Below are 26,071 nucleotides of genomic sequence, written 5' to 3'. Positions count from 1 at the left end.
ATGGCGGTTACGCCCTTTGAGCCCCGAGGTATCGATATAAGAATCAACTAAATTCTTAAGCTGCAGTGCAAAATTATCAAAAATCTTTGCGTTATTTACGTATTACAACGAATATTTTAATACGCAATACGAATAGCTATTTATGAAAGATAATTGTTTACAGAAAACACGTTCACGGTTGTGGTTGAGAAAGATGGTCGTGGGCTGGGCATGTCTGTCTGCGGTGGCGGCGGGCTCGTCAGGATAAGAAGGCTGTACCCGCCCCAACCCGCCTGGCGCACTGGCAGACTAGCGCAGAAGGATCTCTTGTTGTCTGCCAATGGCGTACCTCTTGCAGGACTTAGCACCTATGTAAGTATTTATTTATTTATATTTTACTTTAATTTTATAGATTTAAGTGATCGAAATCGCTACTAATGTATTATTTTATATATTTAAGGACTAAAAACTGTATAAAATAATTAAATTGTTAGTAGCATTATAACTGAGTAATTTTTTTTACATATAAATAAAGCTACTATATAATACACGATAACAACGATACTAGCCCTAAGTCTATATAAGATTGCGATACACGTTTTTGAGGTAAAAAACAAATAATAATAATGTAACAAATAATGTTATAAGAATATGCAAATTCTCTACAATAAATTGAAAATATCCTCAGCTTCCGATTTGCTCTCAATATGAAAGCACGATTTATCTCCAATCGGAAATTAAAATATTGAAAACTTAATAAACTCGACGAAATCATTTCAACATCCAAAAATATACGGTATATATTTTAGCGAGAAAAATATTAAGCTAAAAAGATTAAACCATTCTCATGACTCGAGGAAATGGAAATTATCCTAACATTAAAAAACAGTGACCGCTACAATATATATAGATGGATTTGGTAGTCGAGTGTAATAAATTGATTCTTGGTTGTAAAAATATTGATTGAGGGACGTTGAAACTCCGAAATGGGATTCGTAAAATATTACGCCGGCGGAAAATAAATACGTGCGTTTAAATTGGATTTCTCGTAGCCCTTTCTATAGACCAAGGAACGTATAATAAACATAAAAACTTTTATATAAACGTCAACACAGCTTGCTACGAGACGTACTGTTTGTAATAAAGCGGGTAATGTTGGCCACTAAGTTATTATTCATTTGCTACGACGCCTGTAACAATTCATGGAAAAAGTAGCCGTTTCACATTAACGGTGTTCGTAAATCTTTGATATTGACTCGTCGCCGCCTACAACCCGAAATCGTGTTGTATTGGTAAAGAAAATATGGTAAGTCATAAAAGATTGTAATCATCGACACAGTACGATTTGTTACGGAGACAATTTATCAAAAAAACGCTCTTGGGCTATTAGAATAAAGTACTCTTAGTATAAAAGAATAAGTCATAAGTAATAAGCGAAAGCTACTCACGTTAACTTAATATAATCTATTTCTACCAAAATTTTTATATGGTGTCAGTCGAAGAAATTGAATAAATAAACCTACTCTTTGAAGAATTTACGTAATTTTAATGAATACAATTGGAAAGGTTATTAAAATATATAGTATTTTTGCAAATAATAACAATATTAAAATAAATACACATGATAATATTCATAGGGAGTCCAATTCACTCTAGACTAGTTACATAAAGATTATCATTTCAGGTCTCATCTTCATAACATACCAAAGTTTTTCTCTAATATCCTAAAAAACATATATTTCTTATCGCGAAAAATAAAAATATTTTTCGTGAAATTATATTCTTATATCAGCGATCTACAAATATGTAAGCAGAAAACTCACAGATAAATTATTTTTATTAAAAGCAATTTGTCGTCGACCTTTTAGTGTAATATTATTTCAAAGACGCGTAGTGAATAAAATGGTATGCTATTGTTATTGCACGTAACGCGCCAATAACGTCTGAACATCAGAAAACTTTCTCGCACGTTGTATCCAAAGCTGTAAACACATGTCACTGATAGCAGTTCTCAGTAACTTCGGAATTCATTTGAAGACAAGCTGTGTCTTTCTTGATCACGACAGAAGTTTTGGAAAATAGATTTGAACAGACTGACTATTCTTTCTCGAGATAGAATGTGTTTGAATATATCGATGTAAATCAAATTTAATATTTTTTCTATTTTGCAAATTTAACCTTATGTAAACATGTTGTGTCCAAATCATTAAATTTGTTCATAATTGGTAGGTGTATGTAGCTCATATAATTAAATAATTGAATGTTTAACTAGGCATGTACCTAAAATGTTTAAAAAAATACTTAACCCTTTCGCAACCAATTGAACTAATTGAACGGTTAGAGAAAGGGTCAATTTTAATGTAAGATAAGCAAAATAATTATGTAATCTTTTGACATATTTATATGCTATTCCCGTATAAGTATAGTCATATTTACTGTTTATATCTTTTATAAACGATTATTGTGTAATACGTTTGAAAATATTTCATATTATACTTTATCATTCACATCAGGTAGATGATTAAAATAGCTAAGAGCTAAATTTTCTCTTAGTTAATTCTGTAGCTTGTAACATAATTAATATTTCAGTCTATACATCTATACAAATAAATAAAATTACAATTACAATCTATATATCTATACAAATAATTAAAAAATTCGCTTTTTACTAAATGCACATGGATACGCGGTACAAATACCAAAATAACATTTTTACAATTTTTGTCTGTCTCTCTGTCTGTCTGTCTGTCTTTCTGTTTATTCCGGCGAATCTCTGGAACGGCTAGACCGATTTTGACGAGACTTTCACTGGCACATAGCTGATAATAAGGAGTAACTTAGGCTACTTTTATTCTAGAAAATTATATATTTTATAACTGTGCAAACTGAAATATAGCTTTTTTGTTAAATTCAACGCGCACGAAGTCGCGGGCACAGCTATTATATCTATATAATAATAACTAACTAAACCTTGGCAAAATCTTAGACTAATGTGCCCATATGCAAAGAAGTTTAAGGTCAAACGCAATATTATGCCAGCTGCAGTAGAAGGGTTTAATCGCTCCTTTGGTCTGGTGGTGGTAGAATATTGGAATAGATTTTTATCTCACTTAGCATTTTCTTTAAGTAAGTGTTACTTGTAGACAACAAATTTAGTTAAGTTTTACTGGCACATTTAGTTAAACGTCAAGCTATCTTATTCCATACTATGTAAGGTATTATATTTAATGAACATCAAAGCCGCCTAGCAGCACGATTGATTAAAACAGTCTAACGAAATAGAATACATTACCATATTTTATAAAACGAAATATATATTCAGCTTGATAATAATTTTCCTTGCGCTACTGAAATCTATTAAAATATTTTATTTTAGCGTTTATTAAGCTTACCAACTTTAAAGTTTCATAAAATATCTACATTGTTGACACTTTTTTGTACAGTATTCAATTATAATTGTTAAAAATCGTGTTCCGATACTGTGATGAAATTAAAATGCAACTGATATAAAAACATACGACGAAAAAATAACTGACTGCTTAAATGGGAATTCGTTTATAATAAAAAAAACTAAATTTAAAAACCTTTTTTTTCTTGAACTTTGTCAATAATTGTATTTTCACAACGTAGGGTCCTAACCAGAGGTTCACAGCCAGAGGAAAAAGAGGCCTATGCCCAGCAATGGGATGTTACAGGCTTAACCGTATTTTAACGTGGTCAACAAACAGCTACCGATATTAATTTAACCTATAACAATATGTTTCAGTAAATACTAAAATCAATGTAGTATAAAATATTACTGGGTTAACAGAATTCAATTATATTTCATATTTCCGCCGCACCGGCTGGCCGCTGAGGATATAAAACGTGCGATCTAATAATATTACTCGAGTATGATAAAATCACAAACTATACGAGGTACGAACCGATTTGATTATTATAAACATATTGATATTATTTACTTATTTATTGTATTAACTTTCGAATTGATGCCTTTTTACGGTATGATTTCCATATATTGTTGATGATCCAAAATGTAACTTTCCACTGTTGGATAGACCTCTTTTTTCATGTGCAACGTAATCCATGACGATGCTCCAGTGCGGGTTGGCGAATATGCGCCTACGTCTCAGCCTTTAATATCCCACTGCTGGACATAGGTCTCTTTCCCCATATAGAAGGTATATGATCTTTTTGGCATAAATATTTCGTCTAATATGAACTTCGGACAATGCATAGAATCCAAGGCAAAAATTGCTGGTAAGAAACTTGGTATCCTCAATAAAGTCAGGCAGTACTTCACACCGGAACGGCTTCTTACTCTGTACCAAGCACAAGTTCGATCGTGTGTGGAGTACTGCAGTCACTTATGGGATGGCTCTGCCAAGTACAGCTTGCTGCTTTGGATTCTGTGGATCGACGCGCCATAGCCTAGACTACAAAGACTTGAACATCGGCTCAAGGTTGCCTGTCTGTCTGTATTTCACAGAATATGTTTCGGAGAGTGTGCTCAAGAGCTGCACAGTTTGATTCCACCATCACCATTCTATCACCGAACTGCAAGGCATCGCTTGAGTGCGCACCGCTACGTGGTTGAAATCCCACGATCTCGCACTAAGCGTTTTGCTTCCTCTTTCTTAATACGCACCGCAAAAATTTGGAATGCCCTTCCGGCTTCCGTTTTTCCAAATAATTACAACTTGGGTATCTTAAAATCAAGAGTGAATAGGCATCTTCTAGACAAGTGCGCACTATCTTAGGCTGCATCTTCACTTACCATCAGGTGAGATCGCGGTCAACGATGTGTATAGAAAAATTATATATTTGTATGTAGTAAACACATGAGTTCACGTTATTTTTGGCGTAAACATGTGGAGGCCTATGTCCAGCAGTGGACTGTATAGGCTGTAATGATGAAATACATTAAAATCATCCTCAAGTTACCTTAGTTATTGTTTTTCTTACCAAATTATATTATATATTTATAATCAGTTATATTTCTTATTATCTTTGACTTAAGAAATGATTGATGTACTTTCTAAAATAATAATAACTCTTTATTTCAGACTAAGGTTCATAAAAAAAATTATCGTGTCCAGGATATATCAGACTATATCCATACCATACCATACAGTCAACTGAGTTACTTTCTCATATATAATTTTTGCATTGGTTTTGCGGCGACCTGTCAGCAACTACAAAGTTTACTATGAGCTACTAAGGTTCATTACACTTTGGTCTGAGATTCTGTGTCATATGTGATCATATATATCATGATATCTATACATATAATAAAATGGTAGGAAAGTCAAAACTGTACATTGAATATTTTTTTAAAAGAAAACTTGGGGTGTGATCTACAATCGATACCGAAGCCAAAAATATAGTTTTTAGAATTTTTGTCTGTTTGTCTGTTTATCTTTTTGTCTGTATGTATGTCTAGGATAAACTCAAAAAGTACCGCATGGATTTACTTCAAATTTGCCACGAATATTATTAAAAAGTCGGGTCAACATATAGGCTACATATTATCATGCTATCACCTACTGGGAACGAGCAGTGAACCTTTATTTCCTCAACGCATTCTGTAACAACGTGTAATCTAACGACGCATATTTGAATGTTGTTGTTATTATGTTAATAACCATGCTATATAAGCTAGCTTCACACTATAAAAATCACGCAATATAAGTAACTAAGCCGATAAACATAATTAAATGAATATAAGTAGACAAGACAATTTTAAAGCAACGCCATCTATGAGATTTTTCTGTAGATATGAAATGTAAAGAAGAAACGGATAAATTAATGTTATTTTAAAAGGTATAATCGTAGGTATTTTTGGTGCTGTATAGCGTTCACACAGACGACGTCGCCGGTAGCAGCTAGTATATAATATTTGCATTGGTTTTGCGGCGACCTGTCAGCAACTACAAAGTTTACTATGAGCTACTAAGGTTCATTAAACTTTGGTCTGAGATTCTGTGTCATATGTGATATAGACACAATTTTTTTATACAGCAATTTTTTTTTTTTTAATATACACGCAAATACACCCACGTACACATACATACACATACAGACACACACACACACACACACACACACATTATTTTTAAATACATTTTACCTGGTATGGGAACTTAATAACAAACAGGCACAACAACAACAAAAAATTGTTTTCTGTGCTTTTGGTTTCATAAAAACCCGTAGGATTTATTTTTCCTCTTATAATTTGAAATAAAAATTTAACAAATATGGAAATTTTTCTCTACTATCATTGTAAGTATACCATTTATAATGTTCGATCCAGGGACGTCAACTATGCTCACAGCACAAAGGACTTTTTTATATCTATTAATAACAACCTGTTTTGTCACTTCGATACGATACACAAAGCGACCGAATAAAGACCCAACCACTGTAGATGTCACTTGAAAAATAGATGACTCCCCTTTGTCTCGGTAAATTAGTAGTCGAAATAACTACGCCAGTTAAATGTTAGTATTAGAGTGGAATTTGCGCTTCAATTACTCTGCTTAATTAGATAATGAACTTGATTCAAGTATTGTTTACATTAAACATCAATTAAATGTTACTTTGATTTTTAGTCTTGAATAATGTTTTATCAAAATGTTAAATAACTATTTCCACAGAGACACGGCTTCATGACGTAAAGTGATCTGAGCGAGATAACTTTAAAAAAGTTATTAAGTAAATTTTATGTTGATTTTATAAACACAAGTGATTATTTGAAATAAAATTAAATCCATAAATTATTAACATGTAAATTTCTTTGTATGCCTTAGCTTGCGAAATATGATAACATTTTCACTCTTGATAGTTTTTTATCTAATAAGCTCTTAATATGATAAATATTATTTTAATTTACGCATATCTACTACGAGGCTACGCTCTAATAAATAAAAATTAATTATATTTATAAAGGGGGACTAAAGTACTATATAATCATTTATCAGTGCCTATCGCAGTCGACTGCTGGACATAGGCCTCCACAAGTTCGCGCTAATAATGACGTGAACTCATGTGTGTTGCCCATAGTCACCATCTTGGGCAGGCGCGACATACATAATCATAAATATAACATTAGAAATATATAATCATTATATTACAAAAATTTAGGATCTCATTGTATACCATATTTATGGTTCACTTTTCGTGCGCTAAAACTAACAGACTGCTTGCAGAGCTCGCTTTCGATCACACTTCATGGAACAGTCGTGAGAAAAACAATCTTCCCTTGGGTCTTCTTAAGCTATTTTTAGATAATTTCAATAATACAATTCCTATTTTACCATACAAAATTTCCGCAACCGCTGGAATATTTTATGTTATACTAGTTTTTACCCGCAGCTTTGCTCGCATTGAATTTTTTTTAATAAAATGTATTGTATGTTACTTCTAATGCCTCCAAGAATATGTGTACAAAATTTCATGATGATCAATTAAGTTGTTATTGCGTGAAAGCGTAACAAAAAAACTTACATTCACATTTATAAAATTGGTATGAATGCAATCTTCTATCCTGTAATTTCCAGTTCCGATATGACAGGAAAATATTTAAGATATATTGAGGCGTAAAATTTACATTAAGACTGGACAAATTATTTATTTATTTTTAATCAATACCTTACCGGGTCTAAGAATAAAAGTTACGATATTGTTTATAATTTCGAAAGCAGTCAAGAAATAAAAGCTTATGCAAATAATAAGGCACACTTTCATCAAATGTCAGTTGTTAGTGAAAATACTAAGTGTGTTCAAAAGCCTAAGGAAAAGTTTCAAACTTCTACTTCAGAAATGACGGACTTTCATACAAATTTTGTCCCTTATTTTACCCATTTAAAGTTAGAATATCCGCAAAAGCTGAAAGACGTGTATACTCCATTTTTAATAAGTAGCCCAGAATTAAGATTTTATGCTTCTAGATTCAAAAATGAACTTTTCATTTAAAGTTTTAACCCCTACTTCACTCTTTTAAGGGTACAGATGGGTCCACAAATGCTGAAATACGTATTAATTCATTTTTAATTTTTTCATTTGAATTTTATTCATTTTGAGTAATCAAAAACTGAAGTTTCATGCTTTTCATTTAAAAAATGTAGAGATGTATGTATCAGCGGATGTTATGTTATATAACAACGTACAAACTTTCAACCCCTGTTTCAGTTTCTTAGGGAGTATATATTTCAAAATCTGTTCTTTGGATAGACGTTTAGTAACTATTAACTATCTTCCTACTAAACTTCAAGCTTGTAGCAAAAAAAAAAAAGACGAAGGACTTTTATACAAACTTGCAGCAGCCCTTAGACCACTTTGATCAGGCCCTTTCAAAAAATCCATTCTTAAATTTGACAACTGCGAAATCAAAAAAAAAATTATTTTTCGAAAATTCAAAGGCTGCTTATTTTTGCTGTGACTTTATTTGTTTAGTAAGGTACTGAAATATTTTAGTGTTCATTTAATGACAGGCACTGCAAGTCAACAATATACAGTTAACGTTACGATCGAATATAATTCTCATTAACAGTATTGTTAAACTTTATTATCTCATCTTCAAATTAGAACAATATATTAAGGGATGTCTTAATTTAATTGAAGGATACTTAATGAAGGATATATTACTATATCACTTTCTTGAACGCCGCATTCAAATTTATATTATGTAGCTAGTCTGATAATAACATATTTTTTAACTTAGGAGCAAAATGTCATGGCAGTGAAGTTCTAGCCAAAACTAGAATATCCTAACGTTACTCGATCAATACTCACATTCCCACAAAATGGCTTATTGCTTCAATAACCTCGGTTTTGGGTGAGCTATTAAGCGCTGCGAAAGGCGAATGAAATATAGTAGACCAATAAGAATTCCTTTTTCTGACAATTTCATTCAAAATTATACGTAATAATATACGTCACAGACATCCAACTACGATGTTAAAGAGAATGTTCGATATTAGAATTAGAATTAGATAGATAGAACGACCGTCTCTTCGAAATTCATATTGGCAAATGACGCTTCGATTTTAAAAAAAAAGTTTTATTACTGTCACAATTTACTTTAAAAAGGTAACGTGACAATGACAAAAATTTAATGGCACCGTGACAATTTAAACTAACAGTAAAGAAAAGATAGTTTAATTCAAAGTAAGCCTTACTTCTCTAGAACACCGATATTTTCATTTGTAAAAACAGTTTCTTAAGAATAAGCACTAAAATGATTTAACAGCAATGATAAGATAATGTTTTATCTACAGGAGGCTCTTGAAGTTCTTCGCACGGCGTCAACAAGGGTTGAGTTGCGAGTGTGTCGTCCTCCAAGCGATGTGCTCGAGAGTATCACTCCGCCGGACCCGCCAACACCCCCGGCCAGAACGCCACATCCCCCACACTTGCCCCTCGATCCTCTTAACTGCCATCCCTTACACGCGAGGTAAGATATATCAAGTACTCAATAAAAAAATACCGTTTTGACAATTCAACATAACAAAATACACAATTAGGAATCCGTTATAATGTGTGGAATGCGAAATTCGAATTTCATAATTAGCGTGCTTTTTAACCGACTACAAAAAAAGGAGGTTACTCAGTTCGACCGCTTGTATATGTATATATATATATATATATTTTTTTTTTAATGTATGTCCGGGAATAACTTAATGTATGTTCGGGGATTCTTTTTTTGTTGGAAAAGTGATATCCTAAGTGACCGTGATAAAGAAACCAGGATCTGATGATGGGATCCCAGAGAAATCGAGGGAAACCCTCGAAAATTTTCATAACTTTTTACTAGATGTACCGATTTTGATGATTTATAATTTAATCGAAAGCCCATATTTATCATGTTGTCACATTAAAATTTCATCGAGATCTGAGCCTATCGCAGTCCACTACTGGATATAGGCCTCCACAAGTTCGAGCCAAACGGGGATAACTTGGTCGTTTTCGTCATTATGAACCGATTTCGATAATTCGTTTTTTGTTGGAAAGAACATATTTGAAGTGTGGTACCATGATAAGGATATCAGGATCGGATGATGGGATCCCAGAGAAATCGAATCGATATTTATCATGTGGTCACATTTAAATTTCATCGAGATCTGATTACAACTTTCGGAGAAATCTTTGACAATGCGTATTTACTTAACTATTTTTTCGTCTACCTCCGTTGTATTACTTGTCGATGTAATTGAAGTCGGTTTTTTTTTTCGTTTGCCAGCAAACACAATTATTATTCTTATTCCCTTATGCTATCTAACTAAAAACTTATTGCAAATTGAACATGGTTTCAAATTTTTAAATATTCTTCAATTAACCGACTTCAAAAAAGAGGACCTTATCAATACGGTTTTAATTGGTATTTTTTTATAAATGTACACCGATTACGCCGAAATTTAATGATTTGATCCGATTTATGTTATTTTTTTTTTTGTTCGATGCGGAATACTTGCCTTTTTGTGCAATAAAAATTTAATTCACTTTGGCTCAGAATTTTGTATTTTATGGGCATTTTTGTTAACTTGGGCATTTTCACGATACTTTGTTTATATAATAACTTAAACATTTGTAATCCGATTCGCATGATCCTTCTTATTTTCGTTCGATGCGGAATAGTTGACGTTTGGCCCTGTATAAATTTTATTAAGTTTGACCTTGTAGTTTTCATTTTATGAACATTTTTGTTAACTTTGACGATGTAATTTTCACGGTACTTTGTGTATGACTTTTTTTAAGACATATAAAAAGTACGTTTAAAAACCCGATATCTATATGGATATATTATATTACAAAAAATACGATAAAAGTTTTAACACATACAAAAAAAATTGAAAAACAAACTGTAATCTTAATAAAAAATAGTATTAATTACATTTTTAAATACCAAAAAAATTCTAATTAATAAGTATCTGAAGTCGATACTGTCACTTTTATTATTATTCTAGACACTGAATTTAGTTTTTGTCGATTAATACGAAACCTATAACAAAAAAGCACTTGCTGCGCTTCACAACATCATTTAGGCCACATATGAACCGTTGTTTTAAAGCGGCTTTGTTCCTAGCTGGTGCGCAATTTGTAGACAGTAGAGTTGACAAACCACTATTGGTAGTTCATGTTTATGTTCCGACAAAATGACAAATATCGTCATATCGAACAATGTGTTATACCCATATGAGACGTTTCCAATCACTAGACACAAATTGACCGTCAGAACGTTCAAATTTTAATGTGGCCAGTGCTCTCTAGTTTGAATATCGCTGCAATTTTTTTTTTTTTTATATCACTAGTTCGGCAAACAAGCGTACGGCTCACCTGATGGTAAGAGATTACCGTAGCTTATAGACGCCTGCAACACCAGAAGCAAGCGCGCTGCCGACCAAATCCCCAATCCCCTCCAGGAGCTCTAGTCACCTTACTCACCAACAGGAACTCAATACTGCTTGAAAACAATATTATTTAGCTGTGATCTTCTGTAAGGTCGAAGTACTACCCCAGTCGGGCTGCTCAATATTTTGAGCAGGAAATTCCTGCTGTGCCCTACCTCAGTTGTTTAAATTGTTAGGATAAACTAACAATTGTGGTGTAGATACTCTAATAGTAAATACTATAATGTTAAACGACAATTCAAATTGAATGGAAAAAATGAGCGATTGACGTTGTAAAAATTGAGAAGTTTATAATCATTATTAAATAAAAAATTTAATTATTTATTTACTCATTTTTTACCTAATTCTGCTATAGTTTTGCTGCACCATTCGGGTGCCAGATTTGACGCAATTGTAATCAACAAACAATAGTGTACACCCGTTACTGACTGTTAGCAGTCTCAAATAGTAAAATTTAATGTCTGAGCGGAATTTTTATAATTGTGTGATGTACAGTTTGCAAAATTTGTGTCAATGAACTAAAGTAAAATTCTATTTTCATAATTATTTTAACGATAAATTTCGTCATATAAATGTTACACAACAACGCAGTATCTAGATATATTATATATCCTAATAAAAGACTACGCAAAAGAGGTATTAAATTATGTAACAAAATAATACTGCTAGTAAATACCGAGAAGTAGCAATAAAATTATAATAGCCGTAGATAGAAGTGTCTGTTTATGTCACGCGTGTTCAATCGATAACCCTCTCAACCTCTATTTCTACGGCGAAGTATCTCGGGATTCCATTAAAAGTCAGGAAATTGGTATTCTTGAGCTACGAGTATAGATTACAGTTGCCAGGTGCAGCGTAGAGTCGATTGTCAGTATTTTAACGTAAAATAAGTAGTGGAATAGTCGTGACGTAGCCAAAATATTTGAACATACTAAATTTGCTGATAGGGGTTTACTTATACGTTATTAAGTGATAAATAACTGTAAAGCCAATATATTAGTTTATATTGATCATAGCATATATAATTATTTTAAATTGGTCAGAGCGTGGACCTTCTTCTTCTTCTTCTCCTTCTTCTCTTCTTTGAAAAAGAGGCCTATGCCGAGCAGTGGGATCATACAGGATAAATCAATCAATCACATTTTAATTTGCACACCAAAATACGTTTTACACAGTTAAAAAAGAATAACAACTGAAAAAGACGTAAACTTTTTTTTTTTCAGATAATATTTTGGCACTGGACACGGTATTGTAACAGCGCTTAGAAAATACGCATGTTTAAAAATATGATCATAGTGTATATTATTATTGGTAAAGTGCAATAAAACAGTTCACCTTATGTTACGGAAGTATATTATTTCACTGAAGCCATAATTATTTCCACGTGGTGACGTGTAATGTTATCAAACTAGACATGCACTTCCTGACTTAGAATATTACACTTGATAATAACTGTATTGAAAGCAAAACGCAGGTTTTTATAAAACCAACTAAATCTATATGCAAAGGACATACAGAATTTTGAATATGACCATTTTGAAAGTTTCTACTCGATAATATGATGAATGACATATTACAATATAAACAGATATAACATAAAGTTTTACGAATATCGGCAATTTCATAATTTATAATGAAAAATGAAGACTGCGAAACCCTACTCAGTTTACCCGCTTCATAGTATTTTACTACTATAGCAAATCTCTCGGGTACAAATTACGTTCTATGAATTTTTAACCTCTGAAATTTATTGTATTATTACAATAATATAATTCAAATTCTGGCGTCATTTAAAAAGTAAAAAGAAAAGCTCAAGTCAAAAAACGTGGTTAATGATTTTTAAACAATGTAATATCGAAAAATGAATTAAACAATGTAATATCGATAACTTCAGATTTTGAGTAGAATGTATCCTGATGTACCCTACTTCAAGGTAGTTTCGATTCCATGCTATTTCCATCTATACAAAGTGCTACAGCTATGTAAATACATTTCACAGAAAATTTCTCACCGTCACTACAGTAAAACCACACAAGTCTGTTAACTTGGAGCCGGTCGCGGAACATGTCACGAAGTGAGTGAAATTTCCCACTGTGGGAAATCCAGTTTGAATAACGCAGTGCCGTTCCCGTTTCATATAATTGCTCTATGGTTTTCAAACAACGACCTGTGCTCTATCATAAGAAATACTTTGTAGTATTGAATTCATGTACGGTAATGAAATGTTTCAGACTTTCAGCTGATCAGCTGATTTCAGTTTAATAGTTTATAACATTACGATAGCCCGTAACATCCCACTGCTGGGCATAGGCCTCTTTCTCCATCTAGGACAAAGATCGATACTTAATGCAGTTTTTGACATTAAAAAAAGTTAAATCTGTCTAATAGTAAATATCTTTTTTTAACTAGACTGTCACAAACAACAAGCAGCGCTACAACATCTTCGTCAGAAGGCAAAGGAAGACGCGAAGCGAGTCCTGAAGCAGAGAAAAGACAGAACTTGCACTTACCAGATCTCGACAGACCCTTGCCAGTATACGACATACAATATGGCGTAAGTAAACAAGAGTATATTTTAAGTAAACGAAGTCGACACATTTCTTTAAGTAGATTGACAAACATTCGGACAGCTTATTAAGTAAAGCTTAAGTAGTTCGAACAAACACTTTAAGTCCTATAGTCGCCAGGTGGTATTGAGTAAGCTAGTTTACTTACGGTGCTAACGTAGGTATTACTGAGTAGGAAAACTTAGTTACACATGTTAAGTCGTTAACTGAGGTCTATGGATGTATATATGGGGTATATGACCATTGTATGTAGGGACTGTATCAATGTTTATACTAATTTATAAGTATTTATGCAATATGACTTATGTAATTTAAATAATCCATGCAAAAACAAATAATTTAATTCTGTATATTCAGTATACGTGAATTTTATTACTAAAAAATATAAAAAGAATCGCTGAAATTCGAATATAAAAAAAAAACAACAAATAACAACTACAAGCAAGTACGCCATTATCCGAGCTTTCATTTAAAGGGTTATTGTTAAAGCTTGCATTTATTTTTTAATTAATATTTTTTACAGAATAAAAAGGAATAAAATTATTTTATAAAAGTATCACAACAACTGTTACGTATGTAAAGGAGATTTAAAATTAACGTATCATTAATGGTTATACACACACGTAACAAAACGTTATTGCAACATTATAAAGAAACTTTCTATTAAGTTATTGGTAAGCCGAGTTTTGGTTTGGTAAGCGAGAGTTATTGGTAAGGTTTATACCAGTATATTTTGTAAAATATCGTAGTTTAAAATATATCTTTAATGACATTTAACTGTAGAGCCCTGACCGGTACGTACAGTGAAACAGTAATTTCGTTTACGATTTGCATACCGCAACTCACTTGTTATTGATGTATGATAAAATATATTCATTGCAATCGTGGTTATCAAGTGTCACTGTATCATTTAACACAATTAAGGACATGTGTTAGGTTACAGCTGAATAAATTGCACAACTTGTACTTGTTAGAACAAATAGTTATCAATTTTATATTGAATATCAATTATATATATACTTTCAATTATTTTCAGCTATTTCCAAAAGTTTTCATGTTTTCATTTCTAAAAATTTTCGTGAAATAAAGAAAATAAATGAATAATGAGGTTCCTATTGTTTTAAACAATAATAAATTGACTTAAATGAGATGATTGACTTAATAATAAAAATGTAAATAAAATTTTATACAACTTTTTTACTTTAAATTTTATAAATATTCTGGATTAATTAAACAACTATTGATGCAAAAAATAAACCTATCGACTATCGAGCTAAACGATGGATTTTCAGGCGGTATTGGTTTTAGATGTTAGTTGAGTATCTTAAATGAAAATATTTGGGAAACTTTGTTAAAGAATGTTTAATGGACTGTGAAAGTTTATAAAAAAAACTGTTAAATACGCGCGATATACTCGTACGAGTTCGCAATTTTTTATCACGTTTCCTTTCCTTGGTACAAAAATGTTAAATGCGACTGTCTGTGTTAAAGTATTCAATTTTTATTTAGTTAATCGTGTCATATTTTTAGATATTCCGTACTATTCTGGTACTAACATTTGCACTTGCTATTGACTTATTTTAATATAAATTGTAGATTTCTTAGACCCTGTAAAGTATTTCTGTAGAGTTTATTACAGTAGATTGCTCTTTTACCAAATAATGAGATTTTTTGTTCATGCTTCGTAGGATGATGGATCTGTGGTGAGTAAAGAATACATACTGAATAAATAACATCTCTGTTTTTGTATGTTTGTTAAGTTACTTTTTGTGTTCCCGACTAAACCAGATATACATTCTTGCCTTACTTAAACTTTTACGTAATATCCTAGAGTAAATTGTAAGGTATCCTAAAGTAATTGTAATATAATAAACTATTTATTGCTATAAATGGATGACATTAGCTTTGAATTTTTAACGCATAATTACAAACTAAGTAGTGCATTTCCTTAACAAAACCAAATATGTTTTATGTTTGCGTGCTTGTTACTTCATAATTAGTCATAAATTATTTTCAGGAATTCGACATAATCATGACGAAAGTAAACGGTTCTCTCGGCTTCACGCTTCGGAAAGAAGATCATAGCGCTTTGGGTCACTATGTACGAGCTTTGGTTAGAGAGCCAGCTTTGAGCGATGGAAGAATACAACCGGGGGATAGAATAGTAGCGGTAAATTATTATGAATTTTTTAGAGTTACTCTTTTGTCTGATTTATTACCAATATAATAATAATTAAAAGCCAAAGAGAAAGAAGCCATATCATTATTAAAACTCTTTAAGCATTCAGTCACCACATGTTGATATATCCACTGTTTCTTAAGTAATATATGAAATCAAGTCGGTATATTGGATAAAAGTACCAATTTTTAAGCAAAAAAATAATGTGTGCGAATATCAAAGCGCAACAAGCAACATCACGCAATGTCACATAGAAATAATATGACAATACCTAATGCAAGTCAAACATCGTCCGAGGTCTATACTATAATATATTTTTCGTAGGTCAATGATACGCCGATGTCAAACATGTCACACGCTGAAGCGGTAGCGTTCCTCCGAGCCTGCGACTCTGAAGTTCGTCTGCGATTGTACCGCGACCACGCTGCGACTCCCTTATCGCCCATGTCACCTAAGGAAGAAAACCCGACTGACTCGGATGCCCCTCTTAATAGGCCTAAACCACCTTTAAGGTATATTTTTATGTTAGCTAAATATAGCAGCTTAGCTGATATAACCCGATTGTGAGACCTCGCTTCAGTTAAATTTTATTCTTATCCTATAACTTTGTTTGCAACACAAAACGAGTATAAGAAACTTCTAGAGCATTAAACGAACAAAACAATATGTTATAAAATTTATTTATATTTAAATAGCTAAATACAATCTGATAATATGATATGATATGTGTTGCTGCGATGTATTGGATCTTCATCTCGAACCACGCGCTTATATTAAACTAGCAGTTCACATTAATTGTAAATTGATGTTTTTATTTCATTATAGGGCTGAGGCAGTATCAATGCTATGCGATCTAGCAGCTCGTCGGCTCACACCAGACGCGGGTGACGGTTCTCGTTCCCCGTGCCTCTCTCCACGTAAACACCGCAAACTTACTAAGGATAATCACTATGAACAACCGAATGGTAGGTACATTTGTACATTTGACAGCTACTAACTCCTAAATGCTCCATTTTGCTCTTTATATAATTGTACTATAAATGTAATAGATTATAAGAATTTATGAATAATTAATAAGAAAATAAATGCCTGATATTCGATAAGACGGTAGATTGTATTTTTGTTTCGGGGACCTGTAATAACATTTTCATCATCGGAGTTCTACCCCGTTACCGCTAGAGTTACTAGTTACTGAGGCCCATAAGCAAATCCATCGTCAAATTTATCAGTTGTTAATGGATAAATGGACCGATGCTTGTTACCAGATACAATAAAACTTAGTAGACTAGGGCGAAATATATAATACATCATGAATTTAAATGAGATTTTATTTAATCTGTCAAATTCTTCTAGTAAAAGATCATTTTAGATTATATAGCTTTCTAGCGATATTACAAAAGCATCGGATTTATGAAAATAAATAATCATAGCTGTCAGGGATAACGCAATAATTTAAGCCTGCACAATTTTGTTGTACATCAATTTTAACCAGCAAACAATCGTAAATACTGCGGCGAATGTACAGGCAATGTGGGTTAGCGATTTAAATTAATTAATATTTCGGTCCACACATTATTCGGCAACACAGATTTATGAGAATTAATGTATATGTACAAAATTGTAGCTTAAGGGTTACCCATAAATGAAATGTAACTTATTTAACTATAGCAAAGCTCTTTGTAACTTTTGTATAATAAAAAGTAAAGTGTATATATGTGTAAATATTGTATAATATGTTTCAATCGCTATTTTGTCTCTCTTTACTTTAATGCCTACTTATTACTTAAAATACAAATAACAATTATCGCCATACCCCTACATGTAGCTTAACTTAAAAAAAGGAATATGGTTATTTCCTTAAATTATGTACACATTAACACACTGCACTTTTATATAAACCACACAGTATCTAAGCTAGTAGGTTTTTCGCACAGATATGCCAAGTTACAACGTTATGCTAGACTCACACTCAAAACGTACTGAAAGCTTCAAACGATCCGAAACAATCGAAATCTCTATCGATATTTCGAAAACGGATCGTTCGACGTTAGATCGTCGCGCAACGATGGAAAGATCGGCAACCATCGGATCAACCGTGGAACCGCCGGCTTCCGTAGAGTCGAATAGCAAAGTGTCCAATGCCGAAGAAGTTAAGCGGCACCGCTCAGTACCACTCACGAGTCCTACAGCTCCGCCCTCTTGTAGAAAACAAAAACTTAGCCTGACAGGTGAGACTCGGTCGGGTCACACGTTAACTTTACAATTTTCCGCATTAGTATGCACGCTGTGTAAAAACTTTTGTTGTTTTTATTATTTCTCCTGGTAAATTCAATTGAACATTTGTTATTTGTGTTCAATTGGTATATACCACAGTAGAAGCAGCAATAAAACGCAACTAAAGTGTTCATAAAACAACAACTGTAACTATTCAGCGTACACTCTCTGTACACAAATCCAAAACAGCAAACTGACGGCTTTGAGGATTTTTAAGTTATTTGCTTTGGACAAACCCATTAAGCAGCACTATAGTCAATTTATACTCACCAAAACTAACATTTTAAACTTCTTAGTTTTAGTTACGGCTTCATAAAAATATATTTTATTATTTTTGAAACATGTACTTTTTGTTGTGTAAATGTCATGCTTACTTTGTGATTGATATTATAATAATAATTTAAAATAATTAGTGACTTAATTTCTTTATAGTAACTCAATTATATCGTATGTACTCACAAAAACACAAAACGTTTCATCTATTTCATTATGTATTAGTAAGTAACCAACCGATATTAATACCTTTTATATATATTTTGCACCTTAATAAAATAATACAGTAGATCGAATATTTAAAAAAATGAGTGATAAAATAAACCTTTAAAAATAGAGAGAGTACCTGCTCACGAACATTTGTTACATTTCACATAAGCTCGCGTGCACACGCATGCTTCTCATCACGTACAATAGAAAGTAAAATAAAGGTATCAACATTAATCTTTAAATAATTAAAGTTTCACTCACTAACCATTTATAAGCTTACTCTACATTTCTATAAAGCTTTATTGTAACATTTTATTGTATGGAAATACACATTCACTACCGTACACATTGTTTTATTATCAGAGTTCAGTAGATAATATAAACTGTCATGAGTATTATTTTTTATTATAAACCATGTTTTTTCATGTGTATAAAAACTTTGAATGGTCTTTGTAACTAAGGTTTTTAACATAATTACAAAATAAAAACGTTAGGCAAATGTGTTAAATGATTAGTTTCGTTCTACGAAACTAAAATGTAAAGTATATAGAGAAATTTGTTTGTCATAATTAAATTACTAGTTTGGTTTTTCTTATAGTTTTTAATATTTATTCAAATGTCTATTACTCAGCCATTGTAATTTGACATTAGACTAACTTGGATTACAATTATAGTTTGAATTAAAACGTATTACTTTAAAATAAATCGTTGAATTAGTATAAATTAATTTATTTTTAATAATTTATAACGGTATTAGAAAGAATGATTCCTTTTCAGTTCCTCCACACGGTTACGAGCTAAACAACTTAGATAATGACACGCTAGATGCGCCAAACATATACCAGGAGGACATAACATTACAGCGGTTTACTGAATCCGCATTCCCTGTTGACTCCGACGAGCCAGTTTCAATGCCCGCAGAGCTCTCCAGCGACGAACGGTTTAAGCATTCAAGTCCGGCTTACCAAAGTGCCGTTTTGCATACAACAAGTGAGAGTGCATCTGATGGACAAAAGGATGACGGTATTGAATTTTACAGCATACATAACGTTTTATTACAAACATTACTTTATCGTATATAAATTGGAAATTATATGAATTTCAGGTAACGGTCTAAAGAAATGGAAAGGAGTCGCGCTATCACCCGATAACGAAAGAAAAGCGAAACCAATCCCAACGGAAGTCCCTCAAAAACCCAAAGAAGTCGATATCGTTCAAAAAGAAAACGTCAAACCTGAACCGCCGGTGGAAGCTACAAGCACAGAACCTACGGTAAAACACATTTATGATAATTACGCCTGACCCATTCTAATAGCAATGATTACAGTATTGTACACTTTGTTTTTATGCGCTTTAAAAGTTACTTTCATGCTAATATTTTAAATACGTAATGGTAATAATTGTGTTTGCTGGCAAACGAAAAAAAAACCGACTTCAATAACATCGACAAGTAATACAACGTAGGTAAACGAAAAAAATATTTTTTGTTGGAAAAGAGATATCCTAAGTGTCGTATCCTAAGGAAAACAGGATCTGAAGATGGAATCCCAGAGAAATCGAGGGAAACTTTTAGACTATAAAGCCAATGTGTGTCATGTGGTTACATTTAAATTCCATCGAGATCGGATTAAAACTTTTGGAGTAATCTTTGATAATGCGTATTTACTTGACTATTTTTTCGTCTACCTACGTTGTATTACTTGTCGATATATGTAATTGAAGTCGGTTTTTCTTCGTTTGCCTGCAAACACAATTATACAATCTAAGAATCGTTTACCTAAATCCTATTCAAATATGGTTTTATCATAAGTGTCTATGCAAAATTATAAACGCAAAGGAAGATTAACTAGATGGTTGGAATCTCTCACTTTTGTTGAGGTTGAAAACCTTATTGCTAAAATAATTTTATAAAATATATGAAACATATACCACTGCTATTGGTCACAACTCATACGACGTACAATGATCCCTTACTTGAGCTTTACTTAAAAATCATAGATAAACTCTCACGCAATCACATGTGTAATCACTCGTGTGTGTCTTAGTCATCCTTAAGGGAGGTAGCGAGTCATTCCCACTACAAGTGTCTCTGACCACTTACTGGGAAGACTCGGTGATGAATTGTACCAGAGACCAAAGAAATAAATGATTTTTATTGTATTTTTTATTTTTGAGGGTCGCGTATTATTCTTTTAATTTATAAACAAACCACGTAATATTTATTTATTTAAATAATGGTACATTTTCCGCCAGGATTAATAAATGAATAATAATGACGCCGCGTTGGCGCAACGGTCACAGCCTTGGGTTGTAGCTGTTGCACTTGCGGTTGCGGGTTCGATCCCCGCACATGACAAACATTTGTATTGGGCATACAGGTGTTTGCTGTGGTCTGGGTGTTTGTGGAGTCCTTATGGGTCTCCTCACCGTGCCTCGGAGAGCACGTTAAGCCGTCGGTCCCGGTTGTTATCATGTACACCTGATAGCGATCGTTACTCATAATAGGGAATATATCCGCCAACCCGCATTGGAACAGCGTGGTCGCCTAAGCTCTGATCCTTCTCCTACATGGGGAAAGAGGCCTATGCCCAGCAGTGAGATATTACAGGCTGCGCGTGTATACGTACATTTGTTCCATGAGTAAATTCCTGCTCTTATTATAAGCAACACTGCATTCATAGATGCAGCGACTTATAAAAACTTGAAAATAAAAACCAGCAAAAACAACAATAACAATTCAAATAACTAAGGATAAATAAAAAATAAAAAACTTCAATATTATTAAAAATGTAAAAACAAAGATTAAAATTTACATTATAGATAGTGACAGTGGAACTGAACCGTGGCTGGAACAGCCGGCTTGGGTTCAGTGTCCAGAGCCACCCGGACTCGGGACAGAGTTACATCTCGGCCGTCTACAGCGACAGTGTCGCTGCACGGGACGGTCGCCTGCGACGCGGAGATGTCATACTACAGGTGACAACGATCAGGATATTTTATGAATGTATAAATATAAAATCAAATGTAAATCACTCTTATAACTTTACTACTGACTTAACCAGAACATCGTCCTGAACGTTGTGGGGGTATAGTCGGCAACGCACTTATAACAATTTTACTACTGACTTAAGCAGAACATCGTCCTGAACGTTGGGGGGGGGGTATGGTCGGCAATGCACTTGTGAAGTACTGATGTTGCAGGTGTCTACAGGCTACGAGTTTAAAAGAATTAAATACATAATTAAAACTATTACATAACACAAGCAAAACTGAACTACATGTTGACTCTCGAAATTAGATTTTCAATAATATGATGCGTATTGACTAGACAACTACCGTCACTTGTTCTAATTACAATTTTGGTGTTTTGCAGGTAAACGACGAGAACGTAACATCAATGAAGACCCCGGAGGTTATTGACTTGTTACGAATATTGCGGGGATCAATTTGTATAACCGTACTTCGGCCGCCGATTCAACAGAATTAGAATATTTATGTAACATAAATATAAAATCTTCTTTAGTGAAAAATTTAAAAGGAGTACACACAATGCTGTGTGATTGCAATATGATCTAAAACTCAGAAGGCCGCTTCCACTCGCTCTTGAACATCAGAACAATATCGCGTACCTAATCTTTGGAATTTTCGGTATATTCTTGATAAACGAACCGTCAAATGACTTTCAAATTTTGTTTATAGATAGAAATTTACGATACTATGTGGCGTTTAGCATGCCAAGACACAGTAATCCTTCGCCGTATATAGAAAATGATAATTTTAATAATTTAATGTAACCCCTCTGCTCTCATACTGACATAAGTAAAATATTACAAATCGTTGGAGCCTCATAAACTGAACGTACCAATACTATACGGCTCCCACACCAGTAAATTAATAAGTCTATAATCACACTTTAGACACACTTTAATGTAGAGTTTCCAAGATAATTATATCACAGCAAATGCTTCAAAAAACAAAAAGTTGTAAGATGAAAGCCGACGAAGCTGTTACTGTGTGCGCTAGTTATTCATTAATATATATCTTATCACACGTAGAAAAATTTAGATAATTTATTTCCAGTATTAAACGCACAAGGTCGTGATTTGTGGTGATATAAATTTGAAAAACGTTTGTAATCAGTATTGTCTGTTATTGAACTTATAATTAGTAGCTAATGTCCTATACGTACTTGTTTTCCTATATATAAGATGATTAATATAGTGCTTATTGAAGTTTTTGATCTGAATCGAATTATATTTTAAAAAAAAACTCTTACATTACATTAATTCAAAAATTATTATTAATCATTATCTGAATCGTAAAAAAAAATGATCATATTTCTATTTTACAGAAGTTACATAGCATATTGTTTGATTAATTAAAATTGTTGTTATGGTTTGTTTTTTAAAACAATTAAGTATATGAACAAATAAGTGTTGCAACTGCAAGAGTATTGTTACACGTAACGAAAAAAAAAAAAATTATAAGTAAATACAAATATAGTAAATAAAATATAATTTAAACAATCACGAATGAGGTATGTACATATATTAATAAACGAATGAGGTAATGTGTATATAATAATAAAGAATTGAATCTACATAACTCAACATTGTCGTATTTATAAGTCCGTCAATGTTTCATAACAAAATAATACACTTATATTAAATATAGATAGATATGCATGATATAGATATGTTTATAATATTTCATAAATGAAATACCGTCGTTCATCAAACGATTCATACTAAAGTCAAATAAAAACGTAAATATTATACGAAGCTAGTTTTCGGTAATATATCATCATATTCATTATGTCTTCTCTCATTCACACAGAGATACAGCGCAAGAGAGAAGGTGAGTGTATTATATTTATTAGGTGATGACACTCAATATATGAATTGACATCTCAAATAAATGGATCATGAAAATACTTTATAAATGATATATAAGGTGATTGACTCTTAGTATTTTCACCTACAGAACCTCATTACACCTACATAACCTCCCATTTTAAGGAATTCAGTTAGGAGTCAGGAACACCTTATATATTATAGATAAAATAGCATTATATAAAAAAAATAAAACTATTTATGTTCCTAAAAAAGGAAAATGTAGTGAGCGCAGAAGTAGCGCGTAAACATTATTGATATTATAGTCATATGTAGCATACAACAATCTGATACGTAATTTCCTGGGAGGAATTGATCTCGTAGAAAAAAAATCAGTTATAAGAACTAAATATTAAATAATTCACCTATACTATGCCATCTTTTAACTATCCCGTATCCCAAACAAAGTCCGGAAACGAAATAAATATATGTAGGATTTTTTTGTAATGTAGATAACTTGGAAAATATGTAGATATAATAATATATTTGTTCTCAATAAACACAAGCCTATGCCGTAGTAAAATTATATATTATATAGCATTCCAAAATAGACCTTGTAAATATTATTGCGAATAGACACAATTTTGAATAGGGATATTGAATTTTATTTTTTATCGATTTTAACAATAATTTATCATTTTATTTTAGTCCTATTTTATTTTATTTCTTAGTTCTACTAATTTACATTGAAATTCAATTATATAAAAAGATACAACTATTCTTTCATGAAACTCAAATTTTGTTGCAAAGTATTGTGTAATCATTTTTATTAATACAAAACTTTGCTCTACAAGTATATAACTGGCGTTAACTCTAAAGTAATAAATCATATCAAATTAAATTCTATGTCTTTCTAATATATTTAGACTCGATGTCAATGACACGGCTCATATGTAGCCCTAAGCACTTCTAACGTATACACATAAGGAACACTTCTTCACTGTAGGATTTAATCATAATTATACTACTTATACTACACTACATAAATTAGACGATTAAAACATAGATTAAGTATTAATTTTGTCTAATTTTTGTAGTTCAGTAAAAGTGACTAATATAGCTTTGTGATTAAAATAAATAAAAATATTCAATTATATAACAGCTCACATCGTTGTTATGACAATTAAAAGTAAACACAAAAAAAAAAAACTTGTAATGATGAGGAAAATGTTATAAAAGTAAAAATGAAATGAAAAAAAACGAATGCGTTATACCATTGAAAAATATTCATCTAGTACAAGAAAAAGTATGCCAAGACTAATTGTCATAGTGGCGAGAGATGTCTAATTATGAATAAACTATTTAATTAAGGTATTTCGTACTTCTGTTCCATCTGAATGAGAAGTACCTGCTGTTCTGAAAAGAAGATGGGAGCGAACGTACAAACCGGTGCAATCACTTAGTTTATTGGAAATAGAATAATCCAAATGTTTCGAAATTTATTATATTTGATTTCAAATGTCCCTAATTACGTTAAACTAAACTAAGTAAACCTATAGGTACTGAATGTTTCTAGTCAAATTTAAAATGTAATTAAATTATGTGGATAAGCTATTCTGTGGAATCATTACTTACCTATATACAGATTATTTTATATTGATGATATATCTTCAACAATTGTCAAATATCCCTATATAACTAAAATATTTTGTCTTCGTTATTATTATAATGTTATCGTATGAAAAGATTTTATCGACAAATCGACTCAACTATTTTAATATAATTCATAGGATTATAAAAATTAGTAAATTATTATGTAAGTAAAAATTATAAAGTAAGCTGAACGAAATGGAAACAACTGATATTCTAAATAATTGTGATGGATTTGTGTTAGTAAATGTTACTTATAAATCTAATAATAAATGTAATAATGTAACTTAGGTGCATTGTATTCACCCAGGCTTTAGAAATTGTTGCTAGCCATAAAAAATTTAATAAAATTTTGACAAAATAGTTTACCATCAAAAAATTTATTAGTGCCTAAATGAGAAAATTTACGGATACGCCTTTCTGATCTTGATGATAATAATGATACGTAGTTTAAAAGAATCGAATAATTATTATATTACAAATGTTTTCAGCAATATTTTTGATCATTTTAAGTTATCCTAAGTTTTGCAATCTCAAACGATAGAAACCAAATATATATTTTTTAATCCATTATGAAATTAGCTTCTAAAAGCTGCTTAGTACAAATATTATTAATTAAAACAATAATAATATTCCGCTCCAAGCCGACCCATTAAATATAATTCTACCTAGCTATGTTCTTGTTAAAGTTTAAAATTA

General features: G+C 31.9%; 1 protein-coding gene across 1 annotated transcript; it reads left to right on the top strand.

Annotated features, from left to right (window-relative positions):
* Window positions 1-25,751, top strand: LOC123655824. The gene is made up of 12 exons (XM_045591577.1): window positions 1-28; window positions 164-351; window positions 9,258-9,433; window positions 13,797-13,941; window positions 15,972-16,124; window positions 16,458-16,645; window positions 16,959-17,098; window positions 18,068-18,361; window positions 19,668-19,913; window positions 19,996-20,162; window positions 21,711-21,866; window positions 22,264-25,751. The coding sequence occupies exons 1-12, from the start codon at window positions 1-3 to the stop codon at window positions 22,375-22,377; spliced, it is 1,995 nt and encodes a 664-aa protein (XP_045447533.1). The 3' UTR covers window positions 22,378-25,751.
* The last annotated feature ends 320 nt before the right edge of the window (window positions 25,752-26,071 follow it).

This window comes from Melitaea cinxia, chromosome 8 (assembly GCF_905220565.1).
Source record: "Melitaea cinxia chromosome 8, ilMelCinx1.1, whole genome shotgun sequence".
Classification (NCBI taxonomy): Eukaryota; Metazoa; Arthropoda; class Insecta; order Lepidoptera; family Nymphalidae; genus Melitaea; species Melitaea cinxia.
The sequence above is the reverse complement of the archived record's forward strand: the minus strand, read 5'-3'. Positions and strand labels throughout refer to the sequence as shown.